At 47.6% G+C, this 21,937-nt stretch overlaps 1 protein-coding gene and 3 non-coding genes across 6 annotated transcripts in view; 2 read left to right on the forward strand and 2 right to left on the reverse strand.

The window, feature by feature from the left end:
* Positions 1–21,937, reverse strand: part of ARMH1 (armadillo like helical domain containing 1) — a 42,685-nt gene that overhangs the window by 7,513 nt on the left and 13,235 nt on the right. For 2 of the 3 annotated variants that reach the window (XM_074266124.1, XM_074266125.1), the window contains exons 2-4: positions 19,339–19,505; positions 18,947–19,143; positions 13,481–13,565 (exon numbers count right to left, since the gene is read on the reverse strand). In XM_074266124.1, the coding sequence (XP_074122225.1) occupies positions 13,481–13,565; positions 18,947–19,143; positions 19,339–19,505 (449 nt within the window). Of the gene's footprint in view, positions 1–13,480; positions 13,566–18,946; positions 19,144–19,338; positions 19,506–19,886; positions 19,956–21,937 lie in introns of all 3 variants that reach the window. The other variant, XM_074266126.1, reaches the window with a different exon arrangement.
* LOC141541959 (U5 spliceosomal RNA) lies at positions 1,199–1,314 on the forward strand. The gene has a single exon (XR_012481974.1). It is a non-coding gene; the product is annotated as a U5 spliceosomal RNA (small nuclear RNA).
* LOC141541953 (U5 spliceosomal RNA) lies at positions 4,087–4,202 on the forward strand. The gene has a single exon (XR_012481968.1). It is a non-coding gene; the product is annotated as a U5 spliceosomal RNA (small nuclear RNA).
* LOC141541957 (U5 spliceosomal RNA) lies at positions 5,844–5,959 on the reverse strand. The gene has a single exon (XR_012481972.1). It is a non-coding gene; the product is annotated as a U5 spliceosomal RNA (small nuclear RNA).

Consider the following 21,937-nt stretch of genomic DNA (forward strand, 5'->3'; position numbering starts at 1 on the left):
ATAATTAATATTTGGACAATATCATATTGACCGTCTTTGGGTGTATGCAGAATTGAGGGACGGCGGAGGCAAAGACATGAAGAATATAGGGACGGTAACTCTGTAAATAATTCCAGTGTTCCTGTCTCTCCACAAGCCATCTCCCAGGATTGACTATTACCTTTAGTGATCATTTTTTGCCCAAACTTCAGAATTGTTAAATTGGTACTTCTCTTATTACTAATGATCTTAGTAATAAAATTATTTGATTTTTTATCAACTGATTTTGATCGCTACAAGGATATTGATAGTTTTTTTTTTTTTGATGCTTTTCATTCATATCTCTTTTCACTAATTTATTGAGGAAAGAATCTTACTTAATCACATCTGTGCCAATTTTCTGTATATCCTGGATAGCAGGATTTTGTCAGAAGTATCTGATATGAAATTTTTCTTTCCTGTTAAAAGCGTTTGGGTAAAAGTTCTAACATTTTATGTAATTAAAATTATCTTTTATAAGTTTACCTTTTGTTATGTTTTCTGTCTTGCCTCTCTTTCTCTTTGTTTTACTGTCATTTATATTTAGGTCAGGTATCTGGAGCTTACTGTGTATATGCTGATCTTACCTATTTTCTAACTGGCTCCTAGTTTTTCCAGAAGTTCTTGTTGGAAAGAGAGTTCTTTAGTAGTTTAGATTCTTGGGCTCAAAGATTGGAGTGCAGTGCAGAAGTAAAGATGGAACTGGAAGGGGCCTCAAATGCCGCTGGGAACCCAGTAAAGGGGCCAGTGGCTGCCCAATATCATGTAACGCTTCAGTGGTAGGGCCAGGATTCCAATAGGAGGCTCTGGTTGACTGTTAGAGCCTCGTTTGAGAGGAATGTAGAGGCTCGGGAAGGAGCCACCGCGAATCATCCTGTATGTTCGGCTTGCCACTGATTTCAGGAGGCTTCTGAGGAGAAAGTGAGGCTGGTGACTTTGCACAGCCCTTCCTCCTTGCATGTCTCGGCCTTACCTCCTAGAAGTCCAGGTTCCCTCGGGGAGTGAAGGACCCACAAGTAGCGGGAGGGAGGCGTTAACCTCCGACTGCCTAAGGGCTCGGGCGACTGCCGGGATCGAACTTATCTGCATATTCACAATGCTTTGCAGTCGCAGTGGAAACTCGCCTTGAGTTTACCGGGAGTGGTTTCTCCTGTGCCGGTGACCGTTCAAACCCACAGGCATACTCTGGTTTCTCTTCAGATCGTATAAATCTTTCGCCTTTTACTAAAGATTTCCGTGGGGAGGAACAATCGAGAGTTTTGAAACAATTTTTAGAAGTCTTGCTTCGGCGAGGCTCTCTTTAGTAGTCTTAAGAATAGAGTTTGGCTTTTTTTTTTTTTTTTTTTTTTTTTTTTTTTTTCTCTTAAACTTTACTACAAGTTTTTTTGCGTTTTGATAACTAGCTACTCTGAGGATTTGTTTTTTCAGTACTGCTTTTATTTTCTTTTTTTCTAAAATGAGGCTTTTTCCTGTAATATGATGTAATCAAAAACTTCCAACCTCTCGAGGCGTCTCTTTCTTTCATTCTCCCCCTGCCCCTTCTGTCTTTCTGCTGTAGTACGGTTAAACTTCAAGCTCCGCAAAACTGTCGGACAGCGGGAAGTTTCCCAAATTCTCTCTCTTTCCTATCCTCTGGGAGAGAGCAGCTTGGGAGCTGAGCGCCTGTCTGCCGGGTCGGGAGTTCCTCAGGTTGTCCTGGCGGTCCCCACCGCCCGCTGCTGCCCGGGCTGATTCCGAACAAGTCCTTTCCTCGGTGCTGTACTTCCTCCACACGATTTCCGAAATAACCCCGTCATCCTGCTGCAGTCTCTGGGACCGCGGCCGAGCACCGGGACTCTAAATGTGCGCTCCCGCAAATCTTCCGTCTAATTCCATAACCTCAAATCTCGGCCATTCTAACCAAACTGACAAAATCAAATCTACCCAACGTGCTTCTCGTGGCCTCGTGGCTCCCACTTTCCAAGCCTTTGTACAAGGCTTGCCTCCTAAACTTGTTTTCTGCTCACTTCGGTCTTTCCAAATTCCTTCAAAGCACAATTTAGCCCCTTCACCCACAGGTAGGATAAGCCCTTTCTTGGTTCTCCCGATAATTTGTTGTACTTCCCTCTCGAAACAACTTTGCATTTAGGTCTGGATTTGCTTGAATGGCTGGAAGCAAAGGACCTCGCTCGATGGTTCCAGGGGAACTTAATAGGTCTCAGAGATTTGTGTTTAAGCCTGCCCCGCTTCTCATTTTTATTCGTGACTTGGCTAAAGAAACCACATTTGCAGATGACAAAAGTGGGAGAGCTAGCTAAGAAGCTAAACAACGAGTCAAGATCCCAAAGCCCTTGCCAGGACTCTCACCTTCCTATTCCTGGAAACCTAGTTTCTCTTAATCCAAGATGACACAATCGCATTTTGCTGTCCGCGTTGCACGGTTGAGTTCTCTGAAGCTTTCAGTCCATTTAAGCTCCCAGATTATTTTCAGACTAAGAGCCGTCTGGTTTAGCCATGCTTCTGACTCTAACAAAACTTTCCACTTATCTCTTTAAATCATCTTTTTAAAGAATATCACCAGCTGAAATCCTTTTAGTTCCCGACTCTTGTCATTCAGGCGGCTGACATAATTTGTATCATTGCATTCATTCAATCCACACAGACTAAGAGATTATGGCCTTTGAAGATCAGAAAATCCCTTCCTCTGATTATGTTCTGGCTAGACTGGACAAGGACAGACAAGACAATATGAAATACATATACAATCGAGAGTTGGAGAAAGCTAATTTTGGGGAGGGGGCATTTGGAAAAGGCCTCGAGTGTGAGGAGGCAGCAACTGAAATCTTAATTGGATAAGAGAGCCATCTCTACTTTGAAGGAAGGGAAAAGCACCTAGTATATACTAGGGTAAGCCCTTTACAAATATCGTAGTTTAATCCTCACAGGTCGGTGCAATTACTATCCCTCCCTTTACAACTGGGGAAAGGTATTTGGGCGAAGGGGAGATAGAAGTGAAGTGACTACTGCAGGGTCACTTAGGCTAGTGCCTAAGGATGGATTTGAAATTCGGCTTTCTGACTCCAGGCACAAATTTCTGTCCACTGCGCCACCTAGTGGCGACACCGAGGCGGGGGGAGTTGGAGGGCACAGGGCCAAGCAGCCATAGGTCCCCTTGGCCCCCACTGGAGACGTGCGTGCAAGGCCCGGGACGCCCGTGTCTGCCCTCCCGAGTCCATCCTCCGCAGCTCCCATCGGGGTCCTTAAGGAGAGCAGGAGCGCCTTTATCGGATGGAAAGCTGCGGGTGTCACGGCCCCGGGCCCGCGGCCTAGTCCCAGAGAACCGAAGTCCCAGGGGCGCCTCCGCTCCCGAGCTGCTTTGCGGATCTGCGGACTGCGGTTCCGGTTCAGAACAGCCCGCTCGTGTCCGCCTTCGGCTGAGCGGCTCCGTCTCCGATCGCGATAGTGCCCCACGCTCACGACAGAGTATTTGAGGGCTCCAGGTGTTCCACTTGTAAAAGGCCGCGGTGGGCTTCCCGAGCCCAAGGTCAGAGTCCGGGGGAGGCCGCCAGTGCCTGCCTAGGTGCTCTCAGCACTGGGAAAGGGGATGGGGAAGGAAAGAAGGGACGGGTTGATCGGGCAGGGGGTGGAAAGGCCATTTGCCTTCTCCAAATTGGGCCGTTTTCATGCGCGATTCGCCTCTTCCCAGAGCCTCAGTTTCCTCGTCTGTGAGATGGAGAGATAGCAGTTCAGCGCCACCTCTAGGTCCCATTCGGGACTGGCCGCCGAGGGAGTACGGCGCTCAGTCCAGGACCGCTCGAAGGTGGAGTGGAAAGTTAGTGCTGGTTTGCATACCCAGAAGGCTGTGCGCCACAGCGCGACCTGTCCTGGGAGAGCGCCCCTCTCCCGGACCCCCGCATCCTTTTCCCTCCCACGCCGGGAGTTGGGGGTATTCGTGTGTCATTGTTTGCCAGGCCGGGCTGCCCCCCCAAGGAGTTCGGGAAAGGAGGTCCTGCCCCCCGGCAGCCTTAGTCGACATCAGCTAAAGCTGGGGTGTGTGGCCTGGGGTGGGCGGGGCGGGAAGTTCGAAACATACTCTGGTTTCTCTTCAGATCGTATAAATCTTTCGCCTTTTACTAAAGATTTCCGTGGAGAGGAACAATTATGAGTTGTTAACTAATTTTTTGAGGCCTCATTAAGGTGAGGCTGGCAACTTTGTGCACAAGAACAGATAAGCTTTAGGAGCGTGGGGTACGTTTTGCTACATTAGTTCTTGTGATTACCGCGAACGCACGTGCTTTTGCAGCGCCCGCATAGACCGAGGGACTGGACTCTACATCCTCGAGCTCTCTTTGCAGAATCTGAGACACTAGAAATCAAAGCGCTCCAGTTTCCTGTTCAGCTTTCACATCTAACTAACCCCTCTTTTCCACCTTCCTTTTGGAGCCTTCCAAACACTTGAGCCAGCTCTGGCAAGATCCCCTCTGCATGGACGTGGACGTCCCTGGAAAGTGCATTGCCAATGTAAATAGACAGCACTCAAAAATTTCCGTTGGCTGTAATTTGCTGGCTAGTGTTTTCAAGGTGGTTTTAGGCCAGAATGGGCACCCACGGCAGAGAATTGATTCCTATCCCACCGTGAGCAAAAAGTCACGCGTTGCCTCTCCCTACACTTTAGCTTTTACTCTTCAAGTAGAGAACTTGAATTACATCAGTAATTGTCCTTGTTGAAAGCATCTGACAGTATTGCTGAAAACACATACTAAAAAGCATGGGAGCAAGCACACAATCCTGCTTCACTCCACTGGGACCGGGAAAGTCCATCCTCCAGAACCTGGGCAAGCATGGTACATGTACAATAGTGATGTCTCTGGCCCACCAAATTTTACCAGAATTTTCCTGACAGCATCAAAAACTTTGGTCAGAGTTACAAACATCGTGTACAAACATCAGTTCTGCTCCTGGTGTTTCTTCTGGAGTTGTTGAACAGCAAACATCATAGTGACTTTCTTTAGTAGAAAGCCACACTGATATCTGATCAGGTGAAGGAGAACTCTGGCAAGAATTTTCCTTCCCCACACTCTGTGATTGTCACATGATAATCTTTCTTTAATGAGATGGACAATGGAGGCATCTGGGGGAGACTATAACCTTCACAATTTCAGTCACCTTTGTATGAGCAGTGAACCCCCTGCCTTGTAAAATTTCTCAGCGGGAGTAGAATCAGTAGTAGGTGCTTTGCCATATGAAATCTTTTTTTCAGTTGGAAGTTTGGTTAGGAGGGTTTTGGTTAGCGATTTCAACCTGAGATATAGGGTAAATGACTTCAGCATTGGTTGATGACACCCTATTGAGAAGAAGGGTTCAGTTCTTCTCTCAGGGACCATTGTTCTTATCACCAATCAATGTGACTCCATCAGTGCTAAGTACTTGAGATATATACCATAGACCTTTGACCTATAAAGAGCCTTTAGGGCATCATAAAATCACTTTGGATTGTAAAATATAAAATGGAATCTCATCTGCCAAGAATCCCACATCTCTCTAACCTTTACTTGTACTTATAAAAACAAAAAAAAAAAAAACTTTAGGGGGCAGTTAGGTGGCACAGTAGATAGATCACCAGCCTTGAATTCAGAAGAACCGGAGTTCAAATCTAAGACACTTAACACTTCCTAGCTGTGTGACTCTGGGCAAGTCACTTAACCCCTGCCTCAGAATAAAAGTCAATGTTTAATACGAACATAATAACGTAACTAATGTAATGGCATAACTAACATAAATATGCGCAAAACACAAAAGTAATAAAAAGAAACAGTTGTTGCTTTTTTTTTTCAACGACCAGAGATAGCCTCACCAAAGTAAGGCTCCTAAAAATTGTTTAAAAACTCTCAATTGTTCCTCTCCACGGAAATCTTTAGTAAAAGGCGAAAGATTTATACGATCTGAAGAGAAACCAGAGTATGCCTGTGGGTTTGAACGGTCACCGGCCCAAGAGAAACCACCCCGGGTTAACTCAAGGCGAGTTTCCACTGAGTCTGCAAAGCATTGTGAATATGCAGATAAGATGGAAAGTTCGCCTGAGCCTTTAGGCAACAGTTGGAGGCTACTTCCTCCTGCTGCATGTCCTTCCCTCCCTAAGGGAACCTGACTTCCGGGAGGTAAGGCAGACAAGTGAGGGAGGGCGGTGCAAATCTTCTCACTTCATTTCTGCTCTACTATTGTCCACCAGGTGTTGGCTCAGCTTTCCCTCCAAGTTAGCAATAAATCGTTTTCACTCTAAAATACTGACATTAAGTTTTCTGCTTTTCGTCTTTCCTTGGAGCTGTCACTTTTGTTGAATGTGAACCTTTAGCTTGGAGAGGATAAGGCTATGATCAGTCCAGCACCACATATTGCTTTCCTCATTCTCCCATTCTGTCTTCTTTCATTTGTGATAGATGACTAATTAGACCCCTATTTTATTCCAATCAGTTTAATATGATTCCATAGAAGTAATGATTATAAGTTTTCTATATTAGATCCCAGAACTGTGAACTGCAGATTGTAAATTCACTGAAGACCTCCAACCTTATTTTTCCTTATTATGGTGACCAAGCTCAGCATGGCAGAGGTATATTTATTACACGGAAAGCCTCCTCAGCTATTTTTGTTGCCCCTCTGTTCTTTGTCATCTCTCTGTTGCTCAACACTGGGAGATGATCATGAACAGCTGACCAGCAAGTGGCTCTGTTTGCTGGCCTGTAGTCTGCCCTTTTACTGGCTCATCAGCCCATGAAGTTTTTTCATTGGCTTATTCAGCCCATGAGTCTGCTTGTCAACTTGTCAGGACCTCCTGAAATGGCAAGATGACTCTCTCAAACTCTGCTCGTCAGCTCATTTGTCAACCAATAATGGGATTTTGCAGTTTGCACAGACCCCCATGGAGGACCAAGGCCAAGCTCTATCAATCAATGAGGCTCTATATTTTACTCTGACCCTTCTGTACCCTCTTGGTATCAGGGGCATAAAACTAAGGCCTTGGAGAAAGGAGGCATCTCAGATTGTGAGGAACATCTGAGGTCCATTTCATTAAAGGGAACCACAGACCCTTTAATAATGTGCTATTGGCTCAGAGCTCTGTTTCAATTTCTTTTATTGTAGATTAACTTTGTACTCCATACCCAGTCTATTAAGCGCCAATTTTTGTTCCAAGGATGCATCCAGGAAGTTTTATTGCAGTTAGGTAAATGGAAGACACAGTTGATGAACTCATGAGACGCACTAGTCTTTAGTAGTGATGGATTGTTGCTATTTCTTACTCCTAATAGTCTGTGACCATTTTGCAGAATTGCTGGTTTGTCCTCTTTTGGATGATGAGCATCTTTAGGTGTACATAAACTTTTTATTTGACCTCATCAGGATTCATCATGATAGGAACATAAATATTGATGATTCCTGCAAGTACCAATTTCCTTGTCATTTGGCAGGCACACAAGCTTGTTACTAGATTAATTTTGATCGTGAAACTTTCATTAGCTTCATAATACTGTGCAACAAGACTGTTTCTCTTTCAGGTCTACTGGATTTTGTGTGCACGTTACATGTTCCAATGGTGAGTGGGATCATTTTTGCAAAAGTTTTTGTGTATATATTTTTTATGTTTCAGTTTGCCACAGGAAGCAAGCCAAGGTTGGATGAAGCAAGACAGTTTTTAGGCCACCTTTTTCTAGCTCCTTCCTTGTGCTAGATGGTAAGAAAGCAATTCTTAAAACAGGCTGTTCAAAGTGGATTTCAGGAAAAACTGGAAAGATTTAACATGAACTGATACTGAATGAAGTGAGCAGCACCAGGAGAACAATGTACACAGTAACATAACACTGTGTGATGATCAGCTGTGATTGATTTAGCTCTTCTCAGCAAACGCAGGGATCCAAGACAATTCTAAGAGACTCATGACTGAAAATTTTACCCACATCCAGAGAAAGAACTATGCAGATGGAAGTATTTTTTGGGTGTGTATGTCCTTTCCATTTTGTTCTGTTTCTTCTTTCACAACATAACTAAAGTTGAAATATATTTCCATCAGTGCATGTATAACCTAGATCAGATTGCTTGCCATCTTGGGAGGAGAGGAAGTTAAATTTGGAATTCAAAAATCTTATAAAAATTAATACTGAAATCTATCTTTACATGTAATTGGAAAAAATAAAATACTATTCCACTGCAATCTGAGCCAGCATCAATCATCTTGACTCTATCCAGCCACTATGACCTTGTTGCCTTCAATGTCTAACCAGGCTCTGAGCACTCACCTTCGTGGCCATTGGAACAAATTGTTCATATTTTCCCATTGTTCTGGGAAAAGTCTTCACGTGCTTTCCCTAACTCACTGAGGAATTGAAGGCCTGTTGTTTACCCTCAACCTGGTTTAGCCCATCTGCTGAAACCTTTACTGAGGGATGGCCACTGGGCATGTTACACCTTCTTGGAGTCATAGGTGAAAGTTGGGTGGATCAGGTGAATACCAAAGTTAGAAAGGGAAGGGGGAGGGGACAGGTGGGGCATGACAGAGGCAAATATGGAGATCTACAGGGGAGCCACAGAGCTGCTGATAGGTAAGGAAATTCCCCATTCCCTATTCAGAGGAATGATATTGGGAATAATTTGAAACAAAAGGAAAAGGAGATGGCTAAGGATGAGATGGACAGATAGTGTTTATGGAAACAACATGACAGATTTGGAGAGTGGGAAACAGAAGAGCCTGGCAGCTGTGGTCCATGGGATCATAAAGGATAAAGAAGAATGCACAACAACAATAAATATTGTTTGCAACCTCTTGGACTAATGAGAGCATATTTCCCTTCTTTCTCAATCAGATTTTTTTGTCTCCCAGCCAAAGAACTCCTTTATCATTGACTTCTCTAATGTGTACAACTTCCCTGGCTTCTGTTTACTATTGGGTAGGCTAAAAGGATTTACTCCTAGTCATCATCCAAGATATGTTTGGTGGGTAGGATCTGAGTTGCTGCTATTAGGCTATCACTTCTTGGGAAGATCAGGGAAATTTTGTCTTTTCTTTTATGTTGCTCACATACACTTTCAAAAATTTGACCCCCTTGGCTTCCTTTAAATTCCAACTAAAATCCTACCTTCTACAGGGCCTTTCCCAACTAACCCCTCTGGCTATTATCTCCTATTTATCCTATATATAGCTTGTAAATATTTGTATGTGGTCTTCCTCATTGGATTGTAAACTCCTTGGGGACAGGGACTGTCTGCTTCCTCAGTGCTCAGCACAGTGCCTGTCACATAGCAAGCATTTAATCAAAGTTTATTGATTGGTAGTGAGGTATAACGAGTTCAATATTCCTTGGAGAGATAGGCTCCCAATCACAGCTGCCCTTGCTTTTCTCAAAGGCAGAAATCATCATCTTTCACAGGGAGGGATGGATCCCAGATCAGATATTTGTGCTACCCGGGGGGTTAGGCCATCTTTCAACATCTGATTCATTTTTCAAAGCTGGCCTACTTGTCTGCTCTTCCTTTTGTTCTTTTTTTGGGTATTAAAAAACCCCAAAACATTTCAATGACTTTCTCTTTCTCTCTCCCTCTCCTCTCTATCCCTAACCCACTCGTCTCTCCCCCCCACCCCCCACTCCCAAGTTGGAAAAAGAAGAAAAATAAAACCCTGGTAATAAATATGCAGAGTCAGGGAAAAAATTCCAACATTAACTATATTTAAAAATGTGTATCTCATCCTGCAATTTGAATCTATCACTTCAGAAATATTAATTGCTCAAAAGTAGACTGAGTAAATATGATAAAGATGACAATACTAATAGCTAAACATTAGTTTAGTATTTATCAATGCTAAACCAAACTGCCAAAAGAATATTTATAGAAAAATATTAACGGTTATCATCCTTTCTTTTTGTTTCCTCCTTTTTTTCCATCCTTCCTCTCCTTTTCCCCTCTCCTCTCACCCCTTTCTTGTTTCTGGGTCTCTGTCTCTGCCTCTCTCTCCCTCTCTCTCTTTCTCTCCTTCCCCTCTCCCTTTTTACATTATGGAGCAGCTTACTAGATCATGGCAGACAGGAAATTGTAAATGACCCCAAAGAAGTCAAATAGCAGATGGACAGGAATCAGAGAGCAGCAGAGTCCCCAGAAAACCATGGCTGATGCAGGGAGAAGCCTGACAGAGATGATGTGATGAGGAGAGGGGCCTGCAAGGAGACACAAGCCGCTGTAGCTCCGTGCAGGCCCTGGCAGCGTGCGAACCCTCCCTGGGGATGTTCTCTGGGGACATGCTGTCTGCGTGTCTTGCCCCAGACTGGTAGAGTATTGACGGAAGCCGCTTTGCTTTCATATTATCTGATGTTCTGGTTTTCAAGTGGCCTTTGCTGTGAACTAGAGTGTTCTCTGGCTGGGCTGATAAAGCAAACCCCTTTGGGGGCTCACGCGTGGGGGCAGCTAGGTTTGCTCACCAGGGATCCAAGGGCTCTCCCGGAGAAACCCAAGGGACCCCGTCCTCGTTAGGAAGGAGCGAGGTCCGGGAATGTCATTTTCATGGAAGCTCAGAATCTCAGAGCTGAAAGGTCCTTACAGAGAATCAAGTTGACCCTGAGTCCAAGCGCAAAGTGTTCTTCAAAGCAGCGACAAATGGCCCTGCCCCTGACCTGCCTGCGTGGGCCCCGGCCGAGAGGAGGCCCCGCCCGGTCTGTTGGTCCGAAAATGCGGCTACAAGTGCAGGGGGAGAGAGGAGGGCCTGCGGTCCCAGTGGGCGTGTGTCCTGTCGGACATTTGATGCGCCCTCTTGTTACTTTATTTCATTCAGCCCCACCCTGGGGAGCAAGTCAGAGACGCGGAGCGGGACGGAAAATCTCGGTGCGATCCCCAAACGGCTCCCGCGGTCCCTCCGGGGACGGCTGTTACCAGAACTCCGACTCCCGGTGGAGCACGACGCGGGGAGGGGGGGGGGGGGGGAAGGATGACCGAGCAGTGGCCCCTCGGCTCTGCGCAAACCGGGGCTTGGCCAGAGCCCACACGGGGCACAAGCTGCGAAGGCCAGAGCTCGGCCAGCGGGCCCGACAGATCCAGGGCAGAGGGGCGCGGAATAAAGAAACAAGGCAGGGCTAAAGTTCTACGCGTGGGTCCCTCCGTCCGCGGGAACCTTCACGGATCGGAGGGCGGGCGGCTGGGCCCAGGTTCGCATGGAAACGACCAAAGGGCGACAGGCAGCTTTTCACATAGCATCCAATGGGATGTTTGTGAAGCTGGCGGCGCAAAGGCTGGCACGTCGTGCGTGCTCACTGCGTGCGCGTTCCCTTCCAGGAAGCTGTTTCCGATCCCTCGGGTTCTGATGATTACTGGGCGGACTCCATTGTGTTCCCTGCCCCCACCCCTAATAGAATGTAAACTCTTTGAGGCACTTTGTTCTTTAAAGTTTTTTTTTTTTCTGAAGCAATTGGGGTTAAGTGACTTGCCCAGGGTCACACAGCCAGGACGTGTTAAGTGTCTGAGGTCACATTTGAACTCAGGTCCTCCCGACTTCAGGGCTGGTGCTCTATCTAGCCACTGCGCCCCCTAGCGGCCTCTGAGGCACTTTTTGTTTCCAACTTTGAGACCCCCATATAAACAATAATGTGATGAGTCTTTCAGCGCAGCCAGGGGGCGCAGCGGATAGAGCGCCAAGCCTGGAATCAAGAGGATCGGAGTTCAAATCCAGCTGCAGACCATTACTGTTTAATTCCTGTTTGACTCAATTTCCTCGTCTGCCCCCGGAAAGACATTTGTTGCATTAGGGCCACTCCCACAGGCACCCCTCCTTTCCTCCTTTCCCGATCTGGGCGCTGAGGTCCAGGGAACGTCGGAGGGAAAACGGGGTCCTGGGCTGCAAGCGCCAAGCACAAGCCAGAGTCCGAGCCCTCGGACCGCATCCTAGCAGGGCGCGCTGGGCGGGGAGCCGCCCGAGGAAACACAATGGAGTCTGGCCGATAGCTGTCCGGGGGAGGCAGCGCCCTCAAAACCAGCCGTCACTGGAGATGTGCCCGGGGGACCGCCAGGGGGCGCTGCAGATCTAGTGAATGGTTCCCAGGTCCAAAGCCCCACTCCCCTTCTTTCCTTTGCATATGAGCCTTGGCGCCGCCGCACAACACTGTGCCCGCAGCCAGGAAGATCTGAGTTCAAATTCAGCCTCACTTGCTGGCTGTGTGACCCTGATTGCCCCCAAAATAAAGGTAAAAGAGACGTCCCTGGAACAGCCAGATGGCTTGGACTCCAGAATGCAGGAAAGGGATACTGAGAGAGGAGGACCGAGGGCGGAGGCGGGAGAGGCTCCAGAATGTCAAGGTCATGGTCCCCTTTCTACTGTAGGAAAACTGTTCCGGGGAGAGCCTGGAGGCAGGGGCTGGGAGGAGGCTGTGGCTGCCCGCAGGCGCTGGGAGCTCACAGCCAGTTGGCCTCCAAGTCCCCGGGATTCTTGCTCCAGAGTATTTCCACCATCCCGGTTCTGTTACCTCCTCGATACAGTAAACCCCCTTACTTGACGATTGAAGTGCTTTGCAACCTGCCCTTAACATACCTTTGCTAATTCCCCCAATTCCTCTCCTAGCACCCAACTTTTGGATCAGTTTTATATCCAACATTTAAAAAAAAATAAATTTATCACTATTTTTTGTATTTTCCTTTTTAATTCCCCCCAATTACCAAGCATTTTCTCCCATTTCCCCTTACCCACTAAAAGAAGAAGAAGTAGTAAAAAGGAATACAGAGGCCTGGTATCCTATAAGCAGAGTTAAGAATTACCTTTGCAAGTTGTCTAGATTCAGGTTCACCTCCGTGCCTTTGCACGGGCCACTCGGCTGCAGCGCCCCCTGGCGGTTCGCTCCCAGGCACAGCTCCTTCCCATCTGCACGAGTCTGGAGGGTCATCTCCAGGAAAGCTTTTCCCATCCCTGAGGTTTTGAGAGCCTCCCCCTGCCCCTGACACTTACTTGTCTTACTCTGCCTAGTGAAATTTCACGCGTCCTTTAAGACCTAGTTCAAACCCCACTTCCTTTGCCACCCCCACCACCAGACTGGGCTTGCTCAGCCTCCTCCGCCCGTTTTGTGCTGAGGCTCGCTCTGACGGCGAGGGGTGTGACTGAGGGAACGGACGCATTGCCCTACGGGCACGGAGTTTCAAGGCCTGGGCATTTAGATGGGCTGTGGGAGTCCATTCTGGGGTTCCACTTTTAGCCACGGTTCCGGCTTCATTCAGGGATCCTCAGGAGCAAGGAAGGGCTGTTCTCCAGGGCCTCGCTCCAAAGACGCTCTCCCTCCTCCCTCCGAAGGCCAGCCCATTCCTGCGGAGCACCCCCAGGTCAGCTCTGGGCCATGGATTCCTTCCACCGGGCGGTCTGGGGGGGACGGGGCCTCCCTTATCCACCTTCCAGCCTGGGAGCAAGCTCCTGCTCCAGCTCCAGCAGCCAGACCAGCCCCGAGAGCGTGGGCAAGTGCCCTCCTACCTTCATACTGGACTTCCAGGTGCATGGTGCGCAGTACCCCCATTAGGAACTCCACTATGGAAGGGTGCACCGTCCCCACGATGACCTGAAGGAACAGAGGACAAAGGAGAAGGGGACCTTGGAGACAAGATGTATCCAGCAAAGATGTAGGACAGTGAACTTGAAGCTGGGAGTCTGAATCCTAGACCTCTTACAAGCAGTGTCAGTGTCCTCGACTGTCAAATGGGAGGAACCTTCCTCATAGGGTGGTTATGAGCAAAATGTGAGAAGCCTGGAGAGACTGAGGACTAGAGTCCTTAGTTTTCTTTTTTCTGAGCACGGATCAGAGGCTAGTATCGGGGAACGGTTCTTCCATGCAAGAATTCCTGAGTGTGAATTGGGTGTCTCAGTGGTAGAGAATGAAGAGGGCTCTCACCATGGGAAAGCCTGGGCTAGGGCTGTGTGTCATGGCGGGCCAAGACGTCCGGCCTTGCTGTGGTGACGAGTCCCTGCAGGTCATAAATGAAGTGTCTTTACCTTGAGGGCTGGGAGAGAATCTACCGAACCTAGGGGCCTGTTGGAGACTTCATGTTTCTGTGCTCATTCATGGGTATTGTGGCTCAGTTTCTCTCTTTGGCTCACTGCCCCCATTCAGGAAGACTGGAAAATGTCTGATTATCTGCATATACATATACCTGTGCGCGCACACACACACACACACACACACACACACACAGAGTATGGCTTGTGCGTAGTGTATTCTAATATATAGGAAAAGGGGTTCCCCATTCCTGTATAAGCACTTAACACGGCCCATGCATGTCACAGTGTAGAATAACAGCTCCCCCCCTCGCAGAAGATTCAGAAGATGAGAAGGATTCAAGGAGGTCGGCAAGGGCCGTGTCTTGTGTCTATCAGGTGAGCCATTGAGCTCCCTCGGAAACCCTGCACAAGATGCGACGCTGGCCCTCGGAGAGGTATGGGACTGCCCTGTGCTGGGGGCTTCCTCACCTCCAAGGTAAACGAACTTCGGGGCTGCTGAACAGGCAGTCCCCTTGCTAGACGACCTTCAGTAATGCTGATACGATCTTTTGCCTGGTTTCCACCACTTCATTGCATAATCAAATGAGTTATTACATGTAAAGTGCTTTGCAAACTATAACGCACTATGTCAGCTATGTTAGCTATTAGTATCATTGGTTGCCATCAATCAATAAGCATGACCTGCCTAAGGAGAACCTTTCTATATTCCTTCCTAGCAAAAACCTGATGCTGAATGGCCATCATAAACCCATTGCTGTAGACGGACCTGCCCACTTCAGTCATTTGTTTGATGTCTGTCGGCTTTGTTGACTGACAGTGTTGCCGGATGGATTCCCTCTTTGACCTGAAAGCCATTTTTAGTTCTCTTCAGGAGTGATGAAAAAGGCTTTAAGGTTAGGCAGAGCTTGGATGGGCTTGAGATGTCACATTTTATATCGATGACTCTTTCTATTATATGTTGGTGATGAATTTGAAAGCGAGAACTTTTCCATGTGCACCTCAAACTCTCTAACATTCTCAGTATGCATGGGTCTGTGTTCTGTATTTGCTGCATGTGCCTCAGCTATGAGTTTAAAACTGAGTCAAAGGGCTGGTGATAATCAATAAAGGCAGCCAAAATGTCGCATTGCATGGGATGATTTGTTCAAAATCATTGAATTAATAGTGACTTGCTCTTTATGCCCCTGAGATTTATGGGAACACCCCTTGTGCTCCTTTAACAATATATTATTTTCTTATAAGTTCATGCAATTTTTTCGGGGGTGATACAGGCTATGAAGGCTTTGTACAAAAACCATAAACACAAAATTGGTCTGTATTTTTAGGATCATTGGGCTCTCATTTTTAAAATACTGAAGATGTGATGCCTTGTATTAATTAAGAAAGGTGAGATCAGGCTCAAGAGGAAGCTGGTTAAGTCTTTGGCAAGTAATTCATAAATCACTAATACTTATTAGCTATTATTATTAGCGATCATAGTTGAGGAGATGTAGTAATTCATATGCCCCTGTGAGGCATGGAATTAATAATTATACGTCTTGTATGGACCCATTGCTTTCCAGGTTTACATAGAAGGTAGAAGTTTCAGGCACCCAACTTGAACTTTTTTTTTTTTTTTGGGCTGAGGCAATTGGGGTTAAGTGACTTGCCTAAGGTCACACAGCTAGGAAGTGTTAAGTGTCTGAGGTCAGATTTGACTGCCTTCAGGGCTGGTGCTCTCTCCACTACACCATCTAGCTGCTGCAATATAATTTTTTTTCTGCGATTCATTATTGTAATAGTGGCAAGCTTCCTGTTTGAGGTGGGATCCAATTTTTCCTTTTGTTGTGTTGGATTTTTTGCCATCTTCTCTCCTAATTTCTTTACCTCTTAAGTCTTTATAGTATGATTTTGATTTGTTTCAAATTATTTTGTTCTTTTTGATTCCTTGTATCATTTTAATCTTTTAGCTTTCACTTTCAACTGCTGATTAACATTGTTAGGGCTTTGTTGTATTTTATCTTCTAAGTTCCAGTCTTCATGTTCCTTTTTTATTTTGCCTTCAGTTGGACAATATGGAGGTCATATATTCCTCTGATCATAACAGATAGCTATTGATGTAGATCTCTACTTTCTTTAGCTTCTTCCATGTTTTTGTCATTTCTTCTTCCATGTCTGATTCCTTTTCTCTGAAGTATTTGTAGATATCTCCATTCCTGCTATGATCATCACCATAGCAATGGCATAAATATACTGTTGTATACAGGTCCTGAAATGTTTCCATAGTAGGTCAAAATAATTTGGAGATATTAGTATAGTTTTGTCATTCATTTTATTATAAGGTAGAATTTCTGTCTGTAGCCAGAGAAGATTTTCAGTGACCTTGGGGACTTCAACTTTTCACTCCTTAAATTGTAGTCATTCCTTGGTTTTACCTCATTTCATTTAATCTAAATTTAATCATTTAATCATTATTGTTGTTTAGTCATTTTGTGTCCATTTCCTTGGGACCCTGATGTAATTGTGCCCCCCATGACTTTTGGGGGGAAGCAATGGGGGTGAACTCTGAGAAACTCTCCTCTGGGAGAGGGCTGCCCTCAGGGAATCAAGATAAGTGATTTCATTCAGTTGGAAATCTTGGCCTGGGCTAGCTCCACTGAGTGGAAGATTAGCCTGGGACCACTCCCCTTAGCTCGAACTTAAGTGGTCTCATTCAGTTGGAGATCTCAGCCTGATATTCCTACTGAACAGCCTGAAACTCCAAGATAAGTGATCTCTTTTCTACTGGAAATCTAGGCCTGATGGCATTGACAACATTGAGGGATTCTCATCTAATTTTGAATGGAGTCTCAGACTGCTAATAAAAGACAATTCTGAACTCCAAATCTCTGCAGAAGTCCCAAGGAGGATTATGCTTTGCCACAGCTGCCTGCCAGGACTCTTGCCCACTGTAAAGATATGCTCTTCTCAGCGTTAACCTTTGTTATTTTCCCTGACAGGACCTTGCCGCTAAGAAGCCTGTCTTCCTAGCAAAGCTGGCTCTCAGTGCCAATAAAAATCCCTTTTGCCTCAGATTTTCAGGTTTGCGAATTCCTTCTCATCAGACCTGCCTGTGTCTCCAACCAGAGGGAATCCCTCACCCCAATTCTCACACCGTTAGCACCGCATCAACCCCATTTGGGATTTTCTTGCCAGTGATACTGAAGTGTTTTGCTGTTTTTTTTTTTTTCCAGCTTATTTGACAGATGAAGAAACTGCAGCAAACAGAGTAAGTGACTTTCTGAGGGTCATACACTTGCCTAGTGAGAGTCTGAGGCCAGTCAAATAGGAAATAACATACATAAAATAACATACATATCAATAGAGGTATAGAAATCTCTCTTACCCCACAGGAAAATAGGAGGGAATGGGATAAGGGAGGAGGGGAGAAGGTGGGAAAAAAGAGAAGGCATGTTGAGAGAGGGAGTGGTCAGTAGCAAAACCAGGAGAGACAGGATGAAAGAGAGAGAAAATAAATAGGAAATCTAATGAGCAATTAGCAATAGTCATTGTAAAAAAAATTTCCAAGCAAGTTTTTCTGACGGGATAGTATTGTTCCTTGAAAAATGATGGAGAAAAATCTTGGAAAGTCCTCCATGAACAATCAAATATACTGTATGCAATGTAATAGCGATGTTCTGGGACGACTAGCTGTGACTTTGTTATTCTCAGCAGCACAGTGAGCCTCCTACTCGGAAGGACTTAGGAAAAATCCTATCCGAACCCAGAGAAGGAACTGGTTTATAGCTCGAAGCATCCTCTATTACACGCGCCAGCTCTCTCTATTAAAAAAAAGACTCTGAGTCTGGACTTGAACTTCCTGATTCCAAACCCACTGCGCCGCCCACTGCACCACCCAGTTTTTAAAAATATTTCACCTCCCGCATTATAGCTATTTCTCTACTTATAATATTTCTATGGTGATTTGAGGTTACAAAGCTTTTCACACATGGCATATCATGATGGAAACTGAGTTGTGGTACGATGCCATATTAGGGATGGAGAAAAAAACAAGGAAGCCTGAGATGTCAGCTAGCTCCGGGATGAGATTAGCTTGAGCTCAGTTGCTACAGAAGAGATGCTTGGGTACAGTGCCACCTCGTGGCTCACATTGATTCTGCAGCCTGGCGAATTCAAATCCCTTGACAATTTTTTTTTACCCATATGATGGTCCACACGCGACAATATTTCAAGCGAAAAACCACATGATGGCTATTTTTAACCCCTTCCCCACATAGAGATGCTGTTAGATGTACACAAGATTATATGCATTTATATATAACACATCACATTTTAGAACATGTCATGGGAGCATACATATCTGGAGGGGTCTCCTTGGGGCGCTGGGCCCCAGACTCTCAAACGCTGGACTGCGGTCTCGTAACTGGCCGTGGGCATCGGGATGATTTATTGTCAGTAAATGTTTTATTGCTGCCTGTCACACTTGGGACTGTGTGAACATTTCTTGGATGGAAGGAGGTCGTGAGGGAAAAAGCAGAGGAGGCCCTGCCCTGTTGAGTGCTTCCTGCCTCCTGCTCTCCCTGCTTATTGTCTGGGACACTGACCCACAGAGGTCACACAGGCGAGTACCAAGCAGTGGAACTGAGACCCGACTTTCGGCTCCCGATGGAGCCGGCTCCTCACCTGGCTCCATTTTGAGGAAGTGGAAGGCAGAAGAGGGGAGGTAGCTTTTTCCAGGTTCAGACTTGCAGCTTAGTGCTGCCCTTAATCAAGGCCGTTTCCCCTCCCGGCCGTTCCTCGGTCCTGTACCTGTGGCATCCCCTGCCCGTTGCCCGGGGGGTTGAGGCGGGACCCTGGACTCACAGGATGTGCCAGGGAAGATCCACGACGGGCCTGAGGAGGCTACATACGAGGACTTTCTCAGAGCTGAGGGGGGGTTTGCCGGGAGACAGCAAGTAGGCTCACCTGGGCGATTCTGAGCGTCTGAAGCGACAGCTGCTGGGCTTTGGGGCTGGCACAAGGTATCAGAGCAATCAGGCCTTTGTACACCTGGTGCTGGTACTTGGGGTTCCCGTGGACTAGAGAGTCCAGCAGGATCTGCACCTCCTCCTGGGTGTCTTCGCACTTGGACTTTGCCATAAATTCTGCAATGGATCGCACACCTGTGGGAGGGGAAGCAGCACATGTGTCAGCAGTAAAAAGGGAATCCCTGGGCCATCCCTGACAGCTCGGAGGGAAGCCAAGGCCTTGGGCTCCGGGGCCGGGGCTACCCTGGCCAGCTCAGAGCCGAGGTTCCAGGGCTAGCTGCCAGTGGGCGTCGGGGGCAGGAAGCCGGTGATCACAAGTGCTCCGCCTACCGTAGCTCTCACAGATGAGCTCCTTGTACTTCCGTCCACAGTTGGTGACCATCTGGAGTAACAGGATAGCCTCCTTTTTGTCCTCTTCCTTGACTTTCTCTAGTCCAAGGATTTCCAAAAGGGTGAAGACTCCTCCAACCTCAAGGAATTCCACCAGGTACCGATTACTAGCCGGGACAGATCACAGAGTGAACACAAAAAAGGAAAGTTGCCCACTTTTTAGCTGGGTACCTATCCTGAGAGATCCCAAAGGGGTTTCCAAGAGGGCCCCGCCCTTCTCCACTGGGAATTTGTCCTGACTGAGGGGCAAAGCCTGGTTTGGGGCTCACACCCCACCTTTGCCATTTACGTCTATGTGGTCTTGGGCAAGTCTCTCCTTCTCTGTGGACCTCAGTTTCCTCTTCTGTAAAATGGGGTTGGCAGAGGGAAGGAAGGTCCCAGCTCTGTAGAGCCCTTATCCCCGGCCCCATCTGGGACGTTCCAGGGACTTCGCCTGAGCTTCCCACACCGGTTTCTCCCTCCCTGTTCTAGATCCCTTCCAGACTCACCAGCTCACGGCGGAGAGGAAGATGCCGATGGACTTAAGCAGCTTTTTTAAGCAGGCCCCAGCCATGTAGCTGGATGGCTGGGTAAGGAGGAACACTGCGAGCAGCATTGCTGGTCAGCCCTAGGTAGAACGCTGGGCTCCCATCTCTCCCACCCAGCTGCCCTCATGGCTTGGCTGTCAACAGTAGAGATGGCTAAGCTAGAGCCAAGGACGGGAAGTCAGAGGGGGAGGAGCCCTTGATAACCAAAAGAACACAAGGTAAAATACTCTGCAACCATCCCAGGAGGGCTGGGGACCGGCCAGCTGTTGTTGCAAGGGAACACATGTTCTGGTGGGACAGAAAGCTTCAAACTGGCAGCCAGAGAGTCTGGGTTCAAATTCTGGCTCTGTCACTTGCTAACCGAAACCCTGGGCCATCAAACCAATCAATCACCAAAGGGCAGCTAAGTGGCGCTACAGGGAATAGAAGCCCTGGATCAGGGTCAGGAGGATCTGAGTTTGCCTTCAGACGCTTCCTAGCTGGGTGACTCTGCACAAGTCTCTTAACTCCAATTGCCTCCAACAAAACAAAACAAGAAACTCTACTCTTAAAAAAGAATCACTCCCCAAGCAATCACTGAGTACCAGGATGGGCCTGGGTCCATGCTGGGCTCTGGAGAGGTGGAGACAAAAGAAGGAAGTTGCTCCTGAGGAGCTTCCGCTCTACTGGGGGAAATCCTCAGTTTCCATAAGATGAGGGTGGACCTTGAAGGCCTCCTCAGGCCTGTGTAGCTCCAGCCAAGCCTCCTGTACCCCCTCCCCTGCATCCCAAAGCACCAGATGCATCATGGGCTTTTCTTAATCTCAGTTCCCAATAACATTTTTTTAAATGACTCTTTACAAAGAAGTCAACAATGAGTGACCAGAGAGTCTGTGTCTGGGGTGGGGGAGCAGCCAAAAAGACCAGCCAAGGATGCTCAGACTCAGTTTCCCCAGAGAGCCACTCATGAATCCTGGAGGCCGAAGGATGATGGAGCAAGATTTGTGTACCTCTGATTGGGGATGACTGTCTGGGCCAGCCTGGGAAAGAGAGCTTACCCCATGTGGCCTCCCCACCTGGTCCCCAGACCCTTCTGGTGCCTTGAAGTTCATAGCCTACTACATGTCCGGGAGGGGATGGGGGATGAGGGAACTATAAGGGAGCACTTGTCACATGACTAATTAGCCTTAGAGCAGGAGTGAAACCCAGAGCTTCTGCCTCCAAGGGGAGCCTGCCCTTGCTACTCCATCCAGGTCTCACTGTCACAGAGCCCAGAGGCATCTCATCTAGAACCACTGTATCTCCAGAGAGCCTGAGAAGGGGCCATCATGACCTCTGCCTGGAGCCCTCTGGAGAGGAGGAGCTCACTCTCAGGGACACCCTGCACCTCAGATGCTGCTGTGGACGCCCTCCCAGCGGAGGAGGGATTCCACAAGCCTCACTGGCCAACAACAATCATTCCTGCTGATCAAGCCTCTCAGGGCTCAGGACCTAAGGGCAAGGGCAGGAGATAAGCTTTCCTGTCCCCGGCTGGGCTGGGCCGGGCCTGAGAGTGCAGACGCTCAGAGCTGGCGCTTTTCCAGCTCCTAGGACCTGCCAGAACACGGGGCAGAGGGCTCCCCTTGTCCTCTGGCCCGCCTGCAGGTCCTCCCTGCTGCCCCAACATGGTCACCACCCTCTCCACACGGACTCTCGGCTCTCCCTGATGCTGCTGCCCAGCCCCTTTTGTGGGGTCATCATTTCCATGATGCCCTGGATGTTCCTTGAACAAGACACCCATCTCCTGACTCCTGACTTTTTCTCTGGCTGTGCCCCCTGCCTGGGGTGCCCTCCCCCCTCATCCTTGGCTCCCCTGGGTTCCTTCCCGTTGCACCTTCTAGGTAAGCCTTCCCAGATCTTTGGATGCTCTGGAGTGTCAGTTCGGGCCTGGAATACTTTTCCCACTGGAAATGGCCTCCACCTTTGCGGCCTCTCTCCCAGATCCTCCGCATTAAGGAGGCCATCCATCCAGGCCAGCTGGGCCTCTGTTCTGT

This window comes from Sminthopsis crassicaudata, chromosome 4, assembly GCF_048593235.1.
Source record: "Sminthopsis crassicaudata isolate SCR6 chromosome 4, ASM4859323v1, whole genome shotgun sequence".
In the NCBI taxonomy this organism is placed as follows: domain Eukaryota; kingdom Metazoa; phylum Chordata; class Mammalia; order Dasyuromorphia; family Dasyuridae; genus Sminthopsis; species Sminthopsis crassicaudata.